Below are 18,073 nucleotides of genomic sequence, written 5' to 3' on the forward strand. Positions count from 1 at the left end.
AGGCACACCAACAGTGCATGTTTTCAGGATTTCCTTAGCATTGCACAGGTGATAACGTAATCACCTGCAAAGGTGCTGAATCCAACACCCATGCAATGCTAAAGAAATCCTGAAAACATGCACTGTTGGTGTGCCTTGAGGACTGGAGTTGGGAACCTCTGGTCTAAGGGAACTAGCGTGCCTACGACTAGTCACAGGCCTAATTAGTATGTGGAAAGTGATGTTTATAAGTCATCTTTTTTTAAACATCTATCTTAGTGAATAGTGTTAGGCTGATTATTGGTGGAAAGTTGGACATATATGTATAAATGCTGCTGGGTTAGAGGGCAGAGGGGGCCTGACAGTTTCCCCTTAAAACATTATTTCAATCTGGTAACTAAGCAAAAGCGGCGAAGGCTGGAGGAACCTCCGGGCACTAAGCCCAGGTTCTGCCAAGAAGGCAATGCCCATGAGGTCCATCTGAAGCTGTATCCAAAGATTGTACTCTAGGGGTCTATGAGTATTTTGAATTAGAATTCACCATGTGAAATGGACGTATATTCATTAGATATAAATTGAGAGTTGAGTGTGAAAAATAATTTTCTCTCGTGGACAACTCTGGTTGAAAAGTCCGACTTCCTCGGAGTTGACAACATTCTGTTGTTGATAGATTGAGACATATAGGCTAGGTTGTGTATATAAAGCTCTGTTCACACTGTTTATGCTCCTGACATATGCAAACATTTAATTTATTACATACAATTACATACCTCCCTATAGTTTATTTTAAATAAATGTATACATCTTGTTGAATGTTGTTCTGTGGACAAAATGTAAAAAAGATATGTTGGGAATAATACGCTACTGAAGGTATACCCTATAGATGCCTTAGAGACAAACATCTGGACCATTTCCGGACAGATTCCAGCTCTTCGTTCCTGCGGTATATATTTATTTCGCTTATGTTTCAAAGTAATTACGGCTTATTTTATTTTGGATCCACTTGAGATAATTGTTTGTAAGTCGTGTGTAGACTCCTGGAAACTTTGGATTACCACAATCAGGAGGTCCAAATGAGACAAGGCCGACGTATTTTCCTTTACAAATCAAAGGGCCGCCAGAGTCACCCTGGAACAGATGATAGGACATGTTAATTTCATGATAATTTTACATGCTGAACACAGTTGATGTTTCTAACGTTCTATGACACACGCACACTTTCCGAAGGGTAAAGCCACACAGTGCAGTTTAGCCGTAGTTTGGACACAATCCAAAACTGCATTTAGTTATTTGCATGAACAAGCATGGCTTACACAGTGCATTTTTTGACTGCATATTCTATATTCTTTAGCCTATTACATTTGGGCCTAAATCCCAACCTTTACAGAATAGCAAGATGGTCAAACTATGCGGACCTCATACTTTTGACCACACCCCTAACCACGCCCCCGAGCTACACTTGTACCCTGGTACCAGGAGATATAAGAGTGGTGGAGGGAATGAGGGACATTCAGCAGAGGCCCAGAACTGCAGGGCATAGACCAAAATCTGGGACTGACAAGGAATCCAGGACGGTTGGAACCTATGGATTTCTTTTTTATTCATTCACTCATAGCCAGAATTTTATCATTTTCACATAAATTTCACGATGTGACATTTTGCTATTTTTTTGTGTCTGTAGGGTCAGGCTGCGTTTTTGCAGCGTATTTATATGCCTTCTTCCCATTATTTGATGCATTTTTTATGTGAATTTAAGCCAAGTTTCTAATGTGTTTTTTTTCATAGTACAGAAAACCTTTAAATACATACCATATTTTTTGTTTTATAAGATGCACCAAATTATAAGACGCACCCCAAACGTAGAGATAAAAAAAAAAATATATGGGGTCCGTTATATAATCTGATGGTGTCTTACCGGAGGAGGGCGGTAGCGGTGGTGGAGCGGCACAGGAGGCAGGGGAAGGGCTGGAGTACGGTGATGCTGCGGGCAGTGCAGAGGGGGGCCCAGATGGTCACTATGGGCTGCAGCAATGTGCTGGGGCAGCCGGCGCTGCTTTGTGCTGGGGCAGCGGACGCTGCTCTGTGCTGGGGCAGCCGGCGCTGCTCTGTGCTGGGGCAGCCGGCGCTGCTCTGTGCTGGGGCAGCCGGCGCTGCTCTGTGCTGGAGCAGCGGGCGCTGCTCTGTGCTGGGGCAGCCGGCGCTGCTCTGTGCTGGGGCAGTGGGCGCTGCTCTGTGCTGGTGCTCACTGTGGGTGGTGAGGCACTGACCATTCTGAAGATGTCGGCGATGCGAGTTTCAAAGAAATGGCAGCCGGAGTCAGCACGTGCGCAGATGAGACCTTGAGCTGAGAGCTCCATCTGCGCACGCACCGACTCTGTGCGCCATTATTTGAAGAACTTAGCGTGACATTTTCAGAATGGCCTGTGCCTCGCTGCCCACCACACAAAGCCGTGCTGCCCGCGACACACAGTATGCACAACTGTGCATTTTTTTCAGTCTCCACATAGAAGCTTATAGAGAAATAAAAATACTGAAGTTACACGTTTCAGTGGCGTCTTTAGACGCACAGACGATGGAGTTTTAATGAAATCACATGCGACTTGCTTGGACAGTTAAACGCAACAGAATTTCTGTACAAAAAAAGCAGCAGAAAAAAATCTGCTTTTATGCTACATGTGAACTTGTCCTAAATGTCCAAGCGAAGTATTTGTGATTTTATGAAAACTTTGATACGGAGCTTCTAAGGCTATGTGCGCACTTTGCAGTTCAATTCTGCAGCGAAAAAGTCACTGCGTGTGCGTCTCAGAACGCAGCTGAAAAAGCTGCGTTCTGAGACGCATTCTGCAGAACGCAAAGTGCGGACATTCCTGGAGAGAATTCATGCGTTCTGGATGCTTGCTCTGCCATAGACAGAATGGAAAAAGCGTCCAGAACGTACATTTTTCACAGTACGCACCCACTCGACTCTGCAGCATCCCCATAGACTTACAGCAGAGCTGAGTGGGACCGCACTGTCACTGTCATGACTGGCTGCGGGACAGTGCCGCGCGATCAGAATGAACTCGGATGAACTTCACCCGACTTCATTGTGATCGCGCGGCTCTGTGCGTGTGCCGCGGCTTGATTTGCGGTCAGACGTGAAGGACTCACCTGTGATCGCAAATCCCCTGAGTGACTGCAGTGAGCCGCGCGATCAGCTGTGCTTTCACTCAGGTTACTTGCTGTCACAGCTGCAGTCCTCCACGTGAGAGCGGTGGCCATCAGTAATCTCAGTGGCAGCTTAAGCTGATTGCGCGACTCACTTCAGTTGCTGGATGGAGCTCACAGGAGCGGCGGTGTTCTAGTGCCGCTCCTGTCAGCTTCCGATGTAGCAGAGCTGGAAGCGTTGTGGGACCTTGCGTGGATTACGTCGGACATGAAGGTGTTTTTGAGGGATTAATAAAGTGGTGAAAGAGGGTGTTTTTTTGTCTTTCATTCCAAATAAATAATTTTTTGGATGTGTGTGTTTTTTTACTTTAACTTACAGGTTCATCATGGAAGGTATCTCGGTGAGACGCCTGCCATGATTAACCTAGGACTTAGTGGCAGCTATGGGCTGCTGCCATTAACTCCTTATTACCCCGTTTGCCATTGCACCAGGGCAAGTCGGGATGAGCCCGTAAAGTCCCGGGACTTTTGCATCTAATGGATGAGGGAATTCCGGGCGGCTGCTGGCTGATATTGTTAGGCTGGGGAGCTCCCCATCCTGAAAATACCAGCCTCCAGCCGTATGGCTTTACCCTGGCTGGTATCCAAAGGGCGGGGGACCGCACGTCGTTTATTTTTCATTTATTTATTTATTTTTTTAACTGCTCGATATAGACACGCCCACCGGCGGATGTGATTGGTTGCAGTGAGTCAGCTGTCACTCAGCGTGGGGGCGTGTCTGACAGCAACCAATCATAGGCGCCGGTGGGCGGGGAAAGCAGGGAATACGTGATGGATTAATGAGCAGCCGGCTTTTTCAAAAGAGAAGAAGCCGCCACAGTATGAACGCCATGCAGCGCCGCGCCGGTGATCGTGGATCGGTGAGTATGAGAGAGGCGGGGGGAGGGAGAGATCGACATGGACAGAGAGACAGATAGAGACATAGAGAGAGAGAGACAAAAGACCTGCCTTTGTTATGTTAAAAAAACCATGTAGATCGCAATAATAATGCAATGCAAGCGCACTGCTTCATATTTTGGCAGCGATTTTCTACAACTTATTGATTTCAATGGGTGTAGAACGCAGCCAAAATGGCAAAAACAATTGACATGCTGCTTCTTTGAAGGCATGTTTTTTGCTACAAAATATGCAAATTAAACGCTGCGTTTGGAAACGTTTATGATTTGTGGATTAATAAAGAAAATAGTTATATTTCATGAACTTATAGCTGTTTTATGATATTTAATGCTAAAATAGCAATAACATCATGTCGGACTATGTGTGTGTGTAAAGGGACATATTATTCCATTATTTTAATGTCAGAAAAGCATGCATTTTTGAAGTCCAAAACGCATGTTTTCCGCACCTAAAAAGCAGGTAAAACGCAGGAACTTTGAAGTTTCTTGGTTTTTGCCATTTCTCATTGACTTCAATGTTAGCAAAACACACCCAAAATGGCAAAAACAACTGACATGCTGCTTCTTTGAACTTTGCATGGTTTTTGCCACAAAATATGCAGATTAAACGCAGCATTTTAAAACGCAAAGTGCGGTCTAGAAATCAACCTTTTCCATAGACTATTATGGAAAAGCAAAATGCATGCCTTTTGGCATGAAAACGCTCAAAACGCTGCAGAAACGCAGGTAGAAACGCAAAGTGGAGTCTTAGCCTTAAGGCCGCATTACACGCTGCGATATCGGTACCGATATCGCTAGCGTGGGTACCCGCCCCCATCTGTTGTGCGACACGGGCAAATCGCTGCCCGTGCCGCACAACATCGCCCGGACCCGTCACACGTACTTACCTGCCCGGCGACGTCGCTGTGACCGGTGAACCGCCTCCTTTCTAAGGGGGCGGTTCGTTCAGCGTCACAGCTGCGTCACTGAACCGCCGTCCAATAGAAGCGGAGGGGCGGAGATGAGCGGGACGTAACATCCCGCCCACCTCCTTCCTTCCGCATAGCGGCTGGGAGGCAGGTAAGGAGAGGTTCCTCGTTCCTGCGGTGTCGCACGGAGTGAAGTGTGCTGCCGCAGGAACAAGGAACAACTTCGTTACTGCTGCAGTAACGATTTTTGAGAATGGACCCCCATGTCACCGATGAGCGATTTTGCACGTTTTTGCGACAATGCAAAATCGCTCATAGGTGTCACACGCAACGGCATCGCTAATGTGGCCGGATGTGCATCACCAATTCCGTGACCCCAACGAGTTCGCATTAGCGATGTCGCAGCGTGTAAAGCCCCCTTAAGCCTTAGCCTTAGTGTCTGTGTGGAGCCTGAAGAAAAACACAGTTGCATTTTAATGTTTAAACTACAAAGTTTTCTATTGCAGTTTAAAAGCATTAAAAAGCTGCATCAAATCTGCACCAAAAATGCATGAAATAAGGGGGAATGGCATAAAAAATCAACAGCAAAAACTCAATAATCAGAGAAGATTGTTACTGCATCGTGTGCTGCGGACATTGCTGGAAAAATGCAGAAAAAAAGCAGTAGAAAAAATGCAGCATTTACGCTATGTGTGTCAGCGTTACATATTTCTTGCATTTTATTATGAGTGTAATGTAGAAAAAAAATAATCACGCAAACATTTTTTATGCCATTTACCAATTACCATGAATAAATAATCTGTTGACTGTGTTGTTAAGCTTGTTATAATTACAGGGACGCCACATATGTCTGTTATTTGCTGATTTGTGATGTTTTATTTTTTTAAAGTGCATTAAAATTGACGTTTTGTAAATGTTTTAATTATATTTTAGCATTTTTATAGATAGAAAAAAAGAACCTTTACTTTTATTTTCCCTCTAAAATACAGGTACTGTATATGATTCAATAATTTTTATTAGGTTTTCAAAGTTTATACATATGTCACGCTTCCCGGGTCCCGACGTCGTTCCTCACTCACCGCTCCGGTCCCCGGGTCCCCTGCCTCCAGCCACACGTCCTCCTCGGCACCGCTCCCTGCTCTGGCCTCCGGCACCCGGGTGTCGCGCATGCGCATTAGGGCGCGCGCGCGGTCACTGACCTCCTCTTAAAGGCCCAGCACTCCCTAACAGGATATTGTATCAGTCAGGGTCAGGTATATTAGGAGCTTCCTGCCTGGAGGGCGTCGCCTGTTCTACGAGTTCTGCAAACTAGGAGTCCAGGTCCCCATGTGCCTTGCCTGTGTTAATATTGTCTCTTCCATAGAGCCTGCTCTGCCTCCGTAACCGGCTCCTGAATCCGGGATTGCCAAGAGGTCCTCCGGTGTCCGTCAGCGGGGAATCCCACCACCGTTACGTCTGCTTGTGCCCGTCTGTGATACCCGGCTTCACCCGGCTGCCTCCCCGTCACATCCAGCTAACCCGGATCCCGCCTGAGCTTTCTAACTGGCACCCGTACCGGACTCCCGTAATTGACTCCAAGAACTCTGTGGCTCCAAAGACTCCATTCTACCCGTTCCCTGAGGGACGCTATCCCGGTCCCGCTAGTACTCCGGCTACCGTGTACCTAGGCCCTCTGGTGGGGTGACTGGACAGTCCCTGTATAGGGGTTAGCTCCAGGTTGCCTCACTGGGGGAGTCCGGTACACGGCCCAGAGGATCCACCATCACCCGGACCTAACAACATAAAACAGTTCTAACAAAACAATAAAACAGAATGTACTGTATAGCATTACTTTATGCTATATCAAACAAATAATATAGACATATACAAAAGGAGAAACAAATAACATTGGTAAAAACTATGACATACAGTCGGATCAAGAATTTCAATAGTATGAATTTCAAATAATATGTCGGGAGATGGATGTAGACAAACAATTTATTTTCTTATTAAACTAATTGAATTACTATCATGTATTACGTTTATACCAGGATTAGAACTAGATTAGATTTAAAATTGTATGCATTGTTGTTAATAAAGTCAGTCCATGGGTCCCATTTTTTATGAAATTGGTTCCAAGAGTTTTAATCAGAGCATGCTTCTCTTCATAGAACTTATGAAGGGATATTTTTTCTATTAGATCGTAAATATTTGGAATTTTATTGTATTTCCAACGTGCCGCCAATTCGACTTTGGTAGCTAGAAGGATATGAATTACGATGGCCCTATATTTTATGTTTATTGTATCTGAATCTATTGATAAGAGAGCTAATTGTGGGGTTAGACTTATTTTTGAGTGCATTATCAGATTTATTATATTAGACACTTTCTTACATAAGCTTCTGATTCTAGGACAGCTCCAAAAAATATGAACAATGTCATCTTTTGTATCACAACCTCTCCAGCATGTTGGTTTTTGGCTTGGGAATATTTTAGCTACTTTGTCCGGAGTGAAATACCATCTGGTATAAATGTTATAATAAACTTCATGTAATGTAGCGCAGATATTGGAAAGGTATGTGTTTTTAAGAGCTTTATCCCATTGGACTTGGGTGAATTCTACTTTCAAGTCCTTTTCCCAACTGGATATGTAAAATACAGGTATATAGAAATGCTCTGCTATATACAGATGTCTCTCTATATACGAGGACAATTTGCCTGTAATTCCAGAGCCTACATTGCACATTTTAAATGTTCCATAGTTTTTAGTGCAGGCTGTGACTTGCTGCTGCCTGCAATGATGTAGGTTGGAGGTTTGAATCTCATTAAGAACAGATTTCAAGAAAAGAAAAAAAAATATTTATTTAAAGAGGACCAGCCACCATATTTTCCTATATAAACTAAAGCCAGTGCAATACTGCCGCTATCATGCTGATTCTATACATACCTTTAGTTGTGAGATCGAATGTATACATTTTGAAATACAGGCAAGTAAAGTTTGTGAAATGCACTGTTATTTGATGAGAGGTGAAATGGAATATCTAATAGGTGGGTTGGGTTTTGCTAGTTATTCCCGCCCCTGTTTGCCTGCCTGTCCTTCCTCCCCACAATCTGTTTTATGTGTTGATTCAGTTTCCTATTATCTAGATTCTTATTTTATCTAACATACACTTACACTTGGCAGTACTTACAAAACACGTGCCAGCTCTTCGATTCATTTTTGGGGATTTGGCACACATCATGTTGTCAGTTATGGTTTGCTTTATCGTGTTGTATGGTTCCTTACAGTCCTTATTGCCAACAATTGTCAGATTAACTGCTAGAAGAACATCTGACTTTTTCTTTACATCTGTTCTTCCCCACCCAGCTACGCTGCAAAACGTCCCATCTTGAACGACTTTCTCGCTTTTTGGTAATGGAAGAAGAGCAACAAACTTGTTCAACTTTGCAGGTTTCTCCAGCTGTAAGAGAACAGATATACTGTATGTACGCAAACCAAAGAATTTGTTTTTGCAACATTATTATAGTGGTTAAAATTAAAATCAGAACTTTGTTAAAGAAAAACCCAAAAAACTGCTAGGCAAAGACCACACGAATGGTGCATCGAAGCAAAGACCACATCAGTGGTGCACCAAAACAGACACCACACCAATGGTGCACCAAAGCAGAGACCACACCAGTGGTGCACCAAAGCAGAGACCACACGAACGGTGCACTGAAGCAAAGACCACACCAATGGTGCACCAAAGCAGAGACCACACCAATGGTGCACCAAAGCAGAGACCACACCAGTGGTGCACCAAAGCAGAGACCACACGAACGGTGCGCTGAAGCAAAGACCACACCAATGGTGCACCAAAGCAGAGACCACACCAGTGGTGCACCAAAGCAGAGACCACACGAACGGTGCACCAAAGCAAAGACCACACCAATGGTGCACCGAAGCAGAGACCACACCAGTGGTACACCAAAGCAGAGACCACATGAACGGTGCACCGAAGCAAAGACCACACCAATGGTGCACCAAAGCAGAGACCACAGCAATGGTGCACCGAAGCAAGGGCTACATCAATGGTGCACTGAAGCAAAGACCACACCAACAGTGCATGGAGGCAAATACCACATCAACAGTGCACCGAAGCAAAGACCAGAGCAACAGTGCACCAAAACAGGGACCAAACCAACAGTGCGCCGAAGCAGACACCAAACTAACAGTGCACTGAAGCAAAGACCACAGCAACAGTGCACCAAAGCAAAGACCTCAGCAACGGTGTACCGAAGTATCCCAAAATCATACCTATACAGACTCATCTGATGTTTTAGTACTTGGAAATAATAAAAGAAAGAATATTTATGGATTCCTGAATTGCAGTATTGGAACTTTTTTGGGAAATTATTGGACACACCTAACCGGCAGGTCACTGCAGACTTGGAACAGGAAGAATCGTTGCAGCAATTCATGGTGAGTGGAAATTTATAAATTTGCACATTAAAGAGAATTTTTCAGGTGCAATATGCACCCAGAACCACGAGCAGTTCTGGGTGCATAGTTCTAATCCCGGCCTAACTGTCCCTGTATCTAGTAGCATAGATAAAGAGATCTTTAGAAAAAGTATATCTAAACTTTCCCTACTGAGCCTCCCTCCCCACCTCATCCCTAGTCTCTAGTATTAGCCTCCCTCCTCATGCCCAGACTCTAGTATTAGCCCCCCTCCCCCACTCAACCCCGATCTCTAGTATTAGCCTCTTTTTCCCCCCTCCCGTCTATAGCATTAGCTTTACCCTTCCCCACGATCCCCAGTCTATATCATTAGCTTTTCCCTCCCCCACAATCCGCAGTATATAGCATTAGTCTCGCCCTCCCCCCACAATCCCCAATCTCTAGTATTAGCCTCCCTCCTCATCTCCAGTCTCTAGTATTAGCCACTATCGCCCCTTCATCCCCAGTCTCTAGTATTAGCCCCCCTCCCCCTCATCCCCAGTCTCTAGTATTAGCCTCTCTTTCTCCCCCCTCCCTTCTATAGCATTAGCCTTCCCCTCCCCCCCTCATGCCCAGTCTGTAGCCTTAGCGACAAGAACACCCCCCTTCAAGGACTTCCCCCTTGCATGATTGTAGTGGACAGAAGGAAACATCTCCATGCCCTCCTACCAACCACTAACTTGGAAGGCATCCATATATTCTAGGCTCAACCTTAGCAACACCTCCACCTTCCCTACGAATCTTCAGCTCTGCAAGTAATTACCTTCTTCTGTGTCCTCTGCCTTCCTCCTGCACTGGTGAGTGTCCTCTTCTAGCTCCAGTGTCTGTCGCGTCCTCCTCTGGCATCCTGTGATGTCTACGTGTGATGTCGGCACTATGGGATGCCGCTTCAGATATCTTATGCGCGCTTCTCTGACCCCGGAAGTGCAGATGCTTGCATTTCTGGGGTCAATCAGCTCCCTGTGCCCACAGTTTATTTTTACTTGTGTTTTACAGACACGGATTCAAATAAATGGAGGTGCATCTCCCCTCTTCCGAAAAGACATCAGATTTATTAGACTGTCTACCCCAAGGGGAGGGAAGGTAAAAACAAAAATAAAAAAAATGCTGCCAGAAAGTGCCGACTCCGCAGCTTGCCACCCTAGGAACCAGACCTCAGGTGCCTAGTGGCAAATACTGCCCTGCTTGACATGATGCAAGTTATTCATAATCCTGAGCATATAATGTGCTCAGGCAAGTTGTCTTAAAGATACAGTCATATGAATTAGTTTGGGCACCCCTATTAATGTTAACTTTTTTTCTTTACAACAATTTGGGTTTTTGCAACAGCTATTGCAGTTTCACATAACTAATAACTAGTGATGAGCGAGTATGCTTGTCACTACTCGGTACTCGCACGATTATCACTGTACTCGGGCTACTCGGCGGGGACCGAGTAATTTCGTGATACTCGTGCTGTACGTACTTGTGGTCTTCATCCCTGCATGTTGGCGCTCTTTTGAGAGCCAGCCCTCATGCAGGGATTGGCTGGCAGACCACTGCAATGCCACAGCCCTGTTAGTTGTGGAATTGCAGTGATTGGCCAGCCCGCACAGCGTGACCGAGCCTTTATACCGGCGGGCGCGCTGTGCTCTGCACACAGCCATCTCGTATTCCCTGCTTTCCCCGCCCACAGGCGCCTATGATTGGTTGCAGTGAGACACGCCCCCACGCTGAGTGACAGGTGTCTCACTGCACCCAATCACAGCAGCCGGTGGGCGTGTGTATACTGTGCAGTGACGTTTTTTTGAGCAGCGGAATCCTTAGGATTTCACTGCGCATGCTCTCTCTGGCTCCCTGGACCCGTAACCAAGATAAATATCGGGTAACCAAGGAAAGTGCTTTACCCGATATTTACCCTGGTCACGTGTGCAGGGAGCCCGACACTTCCCCGCCCGGCTCCGCACCCTCCCGCACTCCACTCCGCATGTATATATTATATATATATATATATATATATATATATATATATATATATATAATCTATATATATATATATATATATATATATATATACACGCACACACACACTCACCTGTCCTCAGTACCATGGCCCCGCTCGGCTCCACCAACTCCGCACTCCTCCCCCTGCACAGATTCTCGGTGGCCGAGCGATCAGCTGATCACCCGGCGCTGGGAGCGATCAGCTGATCACCCGGCGGCCTGCCGCAGGGAGCGATCAGCTGATCACCCGGCGGCCGACTTCTGGGAGCGATCAGCTGATCGTTCACAATAGTCTGCCGCCGGTAAAACTGTAAAAAAATAAAATAACTAAATAAATAATTAAAAAAACGGCGTGCGGTCCCCCCAATTTTAATACCAGCCAGATAAAGCCAGACGGCTGAAGGCTGGTATTCTCAGGATGGGGAGCTCCACGTTATGGGGAGCCCCCCAGCCTAACAATATCAGTCAGCAGCCGCCCAGAATTGCCGCATACATTAGATGCGACAGTTCTGGGACTGTACCCGGCTCTTCCCGATTTGCCCTGGTGCGTTGGCAAATCGGGGTAATAAGGAGTTAATGGCAGCCCATAGCTGCCAATAAGTCCTAGATTAATCATGTCAGGCGTCTCCCCGAGATGCCTTCCATGATTAATCTGTAAATTACAGTAAATAAACACACACACACCTGAAAAAAATCATTTATTAGAAATAAAAAACACAAACCAATTCCCTCGTAACCAATTTAATAAGCCCCAAAAAGCCCTCCATGTCCGGCGTAATCCACGGACCTCCAGCGTCGCATCCAGCTCTGCTGCATGGAGGTGACAGGAGCTGCAGCAGACACCGCCGCTCCTGTCAGCTTCACACAGCAACTGAGGTGAGTAGCGCGATCAGCTGCTGTCAGTCAGGTAACTCACGGCCACCGCTGGATCCAGTGGTGGCCGCGGATAACCTTAGTGACAGCTCAGCTGATCGCGCTACTCACCTCAGTTGCTGCGTGGAGGTGACAGGAGCGGCGGTATATTCTGCAGCTCCTGTCACCTCCATGCAGCAGAGCTGTATGCGACGCTAGAGGTCCGTGGATTACGCCGGACATGGAGGGCTTTTTGGGGCTTATTAAATTGGTTACGAGGGAATTGGTTTGTGTTTTTTATTTCTAATAAAGGATTTTTTCGGGTGTGTTTGTTTATTTACTGTAATTTACAGATTAATCATGGAAGGAATCTCGGGGAGACGCCTGACATCATTAATCTAGGACTTATTGGAAGCTATGGGCTGCCAATAACTGCTTATTACCCCGTTTGCCAACGCACCAGGGCAAATCGGGAAGAGCCGGGTACAGTCCCAGAACTGTCGCATCTAATGTATGCGGCAATTCTGGGCGGCTGCTGACTGATATTGTTAGGCTGGGGGGCTCCCCATAACGTGGAGCTCCCCATCCTGAGAATACCAGCCTTCAGCCGTATGGCTTTATCTGGCTGGTATTAAAATTGGGGGGACTGCACGCCGTTTTTTTTAATTATTTAATTATTTATTTCACTGCACAGTATACACATGAACACCGGCTGCTGTGATTGGGTGCAGTGAGACACCTGTCACTCAGCGTGGGGGCGTGTCTCACTGCAACCAATCATAGGCGCCGAAAATCAGGAAAGGAGGGAATACGAGATTGATTAATGAGCGGCCGGCTTTTTCAAAAGAGGAAAAGCCACCGGAGTTTAGTGAACAGCTGTGCAGCGCCGCGGCAGTGATCGGGGAACGGTAAGTAAGAGAGAGGGGGGAGAATGACCGACAGACTGTGAGAGGGGGACAGACAAGACAGAGAGAGACCGACAGACAGACAGAAAGACCGACCGACGGACTGAGGGAGATAGAATGAAAAAAAAAAATGACCGACATCGCTAGTAAAAAGCACAAAACGTGCGTTTTGGACATCGGAGTGCCACACAAAGTTTTTACATAAAATCTTTCATGTAATAATCTCAAAAAGTAATATACACCAGCTCTATCTCACTATTGGGTATGTGCCCTTAACATTTCCGCCATGAAAATTCATTTTGGTGTCATTTTGGAAGGTTTTCTGGCGAGTCCGTAAAAATGGCGTAAAACTCGGACAAAATTGTTCACAGCTGTGACTTTTGAGTGATAAATGCTTCAAGGGGTCTTCCCCATGCTGTTGCCATGTCATTTGAGCACTCTTCTGAGACTTTTGTGACATTTTTAGGGATTCTACATGCTGCCGGGGGTCATTTCATAAAAATACTCGGGTCTCCCATAGGATAACATTGGGCTCGGTGCTCGGGCCGAGTACACGAGTTTCTTGGGATGCTCGGCCCGAGCCTCGAGCACCCGAGCTTTTTGGTACTCGCTCATCACTACTAATAACTGATGGACTGAGTAATATTTCTGGATTGAAATGAGGTTTATTATAATAACAGAAAATGTGCAATCCGCATTTAAACAAAATTTGACTGGTGCAAAAGTATGGGCACCTCAATACAAAAGTGACAAATATTTTGTAGATCCTCCTTTTGCAAAAATAACAGCCACTAGTCGCTTCCTGTAGCTTTTAATGAGTTCCTGGATCCTGGATAAAGGTATTTTTGACCATTCCTGTTTACAAAACAATTCCAGTTCAGTTAAGTTTGATGGTCGCCGAGCATGGACAGCACGCTTCAAATCATCCCACAGATGTTCAATGATATTCAGGTCTGGGGACTGAGATGACTATTCCAGAACATTGTAATTGTTCCTCTTCATGAAAGCCTGAGTAGATTTGGAGCGGTGTTTTGGATCATTGTCTTGCTGAAATATCCATCCCTAGCGTAACTTCAACTTCGTCACTGATTCTTGCACATTATTGTCAAGAATCTGCTGATACTGAGTTAAAATCCATGCGACCCTCAACTTTAACAAAATTCCCGGTGCCGGCATTGGCCACACAGCCCCAAAGCATGATGGAACCTCCACCAAATTCTACTGTGGGTAGCAAGTGCTTTTCTTGGAATGCTGTGGTTTTTTTGCCTCAATGCATAACGCCTTTTTGTATGACCAAACAACTCAATCTTTGTTTCATCAGTCCACAGGACCTTCTTCCAAAATGTAACTGGCTTGTCCAAATGTGCTTTTGCATACCTCAGGCGACTCTGTTTGTGGCGTGCTTGCAGAAATGGCTTCTTTCGCATCACTCTCCCATACAGCTTCTCCTTGTGCAAAGTGCGCTGTATTGTTGACCGATGCACATTGACACCATCTGCAGCAAGATGATGCTGCAGGTCTTTGGAGGTGGTCTCTGGATTATCTTTGACTGTTCTCACCATTCTTCTTCTCTGCCTTTCTGATATTTTTCTTGGCTTGCCACTTCTGGGCTTAACAAGAACTGTACCTGTGTTCTTCCATTTCCTTACTATGTTCCTTACAGTGGAAACTGACAGTTTAAATCTCTGAGACAACTTTTTGTATCCTTCCCCTGAACAACTATGTTGAATAATCTTTGTTTTCAGATTATTTGATAGTTGTTTTGAGGAGCCCATGATGCCACTCTTCATAGGAGATTCAAATAGGAGAACAACTTGCAAGTGGCCACCTTAAATACCTTTTCTCATGATTGGATACACCTGCCTATGAAGTTCAAAGCTCAATGAGGCTACAAAACCAATTTAGTGCTTTAGTAAGTCAGTAAAAAGTAGTTAGGAGTGTTCAAATCAAGAAATTGATAAGGGTGCCCATACTTTTGCACTGGTCAAATTTTGTTTAAATGCGGATTGCACATTTTCTGTTAGTACAATAAACCTCCTTTCAATCCAGAAATATTACTGAGTCCATCATTTATTAGGTATATGAAACTGAAATAGCTGTTGCAAAAACCCTAATTGTTATAAAGAAAAAGGGTTAACATTAATAGGGGTGCCCAAACTTTTTCATATGACTGTAGTAACTCAAGAAAATAGAAAGTAAGTTGATATCTCTTTGGTGCACCCATGACATTGGCATCATATAGATATTTCTCTGGTACATGAGATTGACCTCACTCTACTGTGCTGACATTGCGGTTTTCTCACAGATTTCTTCTCACCTCTAAAAGCTGAATGTCATTGTTTTTGCTCTTCTTTTCATACTGGGGATACTTAATGCCTCGTTTAATTCTTAACGTCTGCTGCTCAGGAGAATCTTTCAGCCTGTGTGCACCCAGTATGGCATATGAAGAAGAGTCACTAAAAATTCAAGTTTAAAAAGTCAGAACAATTTTATAAAAAACTAAAGACCCAGTTGATCAGTTACTTTAAATGTTTAGCCCTCTCTGACATGGTGATTTTTTTTAAATTTTTTCAATTTTGTTTTTTTTTTGTGTTTTTTACTTCTGAGAGTCATACTTTTTTTTTTTATTCTTTTTCATTTTTCCGTCAACAGCCACATGATAATGTTATTGCAGAGTGTTGATGGGAGCTGCCCCACCGATTGTGCAATTAATAATAATTCCACAGCAGCGATAAGAGCTAGCTCCGGCTGCTGCAGCCACAGGAAGATACCAGCTATGTGAAACAGACTCTTCCTTTTATTGTGCGGGCTCGGCTCCTGAGCTATCTTCATGGAGACCCAACATGTGACCTACTATTATGTCACATATCTGGAAGGGGTTAAAGGGAATGTATAGTAGTATTTCACATCACGGTTTACTTTGCGTTCCCTTGCAAACTAGGATTCAGACATATGCGCTGTTGGGGCTATTGACTATAATGATACAGATGGATTCACAGTGTGCTGTCCTACATCATTTTGGCCATAAAAGCCTAGTTAAGGCCAGCAACAACATGTAATAGAGTTTGGGTTTGTAAGCCCTGATGGAGACACTGAACCTAAAGTATAGCATGATATGAACATTGCCTATATAGTGATATAAATTTAGAAATTTGTAAAAAAATGAAAAATAAAATTGTTTTGTGTTGCCATTTTCTAAGACCCATACAATATTAAATTTTCCTTTAGGCTATGTGAGGGCTTCGAGGTTTTTTTTTTGCTTGTGGAGCTGACTTTTTTATTGATGCAATTCACTTCTCATTCCATTTTTTTGGGTGAAGTTGCGGTGTCCAAAAAACTGCACTTCTAGCATTTTGATTTTTTTTTTCTTTACAGCATTTATAGCACAGGTTAAATAATTTTAGATTTTGTTAGCTTGAATTTCTATGGATGTTGTGTTACCAAATATGTTTTTTTCCTCTATTTTTAATTGATTTTAATTTTTTTTTAAACCATTTTTTTTGCTTTTATTTTAGTTCACTAGGGGGTCATTAAGCGGCGATTGTTTGATTGCTTGCTGCTGCAGGCTGAAGGTATTGTAGCTAAAATCAGTGTCGTATTTTGGGGATTTCACACGTATACCGACACGGCAGGCACAATCACTGTCAGAGATTGTCAAAAAAATTTCAAGGGTTAACAAGAGCAATAGGAGTTTAATGATTTTTACAATCAGATGCTGACTGTGCAACACAGGTGGCATCTCCTGAGTATGGTGCAATATCAGCTCCTGAGCCTGCTTCATACGTCAGGACCCAATGTTGGGTTAAAATGAATTAAAGTATCCATCTGTTAAGATGTTGGATGATTGTAATAACCCCAAAGAGGAATAAAATGTATGGTTTCTATAAGTTTTGGTGCTACTATATAGTAGTAGGGTACATATACTTACACATTACAATGAGCGGCAGTTAAAATCCATTTTGGTGTAATTAATGCTCCACCACATAATTTAGGCCCCAGAAGAGCCATGTATCGTCTGGAGTGTGGAGCAACCTCATTTCCTCCAATAATATCCATACAGACATCTGTGGACAAGGATCAATTTTGAAAATTAGTATAGAGCAACTGAAGGGTCACCATGATGTCTAGCAGGTTGTAACGTGGAAAACTCAGAACCAAACAATTACAGTCTGAATAATTGAGTTTTAGCAGAACATATCGGTGACATCTGCAGCCATATCTGTTCTTTAAAACACAAGGATACCCATTCCTGGTGATATACGGCATCATCAAACATATCCACCTTTATGACGTGTTGAGGTTATAGACACAATTGGTGCAAATAGAAAAATTAGCACAAAATTAAGACTAAAAAGTAAATGATAGACCTGGCCCACCAGTGATGTTACAGTGAGGGTATGTGCACACTGAGGTTTTTAATGAGTTTCTGGAGCAGACGCTGAGCAGAAACCGTCTATGTGCACATCGTGCCTTTTTCACGTTGTCGACAATAAAAATCGTTAAAAAGAATGAATATTGAAGTGCATCTCAATAAACTAGAATATCATCAAAAAGTTAATTTATTTCAGAAATTCAATACCAATACAAAAAGGGAAACGCATATATTATATAGTCATTACACACAGAGTGATCTATTTCTATATATTATATAGAGTCATTACACACACAGTGATTTATTCCTGTATATTATATAGAGTCATTACACACAGAGAATTCTATTTCAAGTGTTTATTTCTGTTAATGTTGATGATTATGGCTTACAGCCAGTGAAAACCCAAAAGTCATTATCTCAGAAAATTTAAATATTATATAAGACCAACTGAAAAAAATGTTTTTAAACTCAGAAATGTTGGCACCTACTGAAAAGTATGTACACTCTATACT

The 18,073-nt window shown here is 43.9% G+C and overlaps 1 protein-coding gene across 1 annotated transcript; it reads right to left on the minus strand.

Moving 5' to 3' along the window:
* Nucleotides 1-939: 939 nt before the first annotated feature.
* On the minus strand, nucleotides 940-17,455 carry LOC142256051 (granzyme A-like). Its single transcript, XM_075327590.1, has 5 exons — nucleotides 17,356-17,455; nucleotides 17,118-17,253; nucleotides 15,507-15,645; nucleotides 8,161-8,430; nucleotides 940-1,107 (listed from the first exon to the last, which is right to left on the minus strand). The coding sequence occupies exons 1-5, from the start codon at nucleotides 17,453-17,455 to the stop codon at nucleotides 940-942; spliced, it is 813 nt and encodes a 270-aa protein (XP_075183705.1).
* Between the last annotated feature and the right edge of the window lie 618 nt (nucleotides 17,456-18,073).

Source organism: Anomaloglossus baeobatrachus, chromosome 1, assembly GCF_048569485.1.
Source record: "Anomaloglossus baeobatrachus isolate aAnoBae1 chromosome 1, aAnoBae1.hap1, whole genome shotgun sequence".
NCBI lineage: Eukaryota > Metazoa > Chordata > Amphibia > Anura > Aromobatidae > Anomaloglossus > Anomaloglossus baeobatrachus.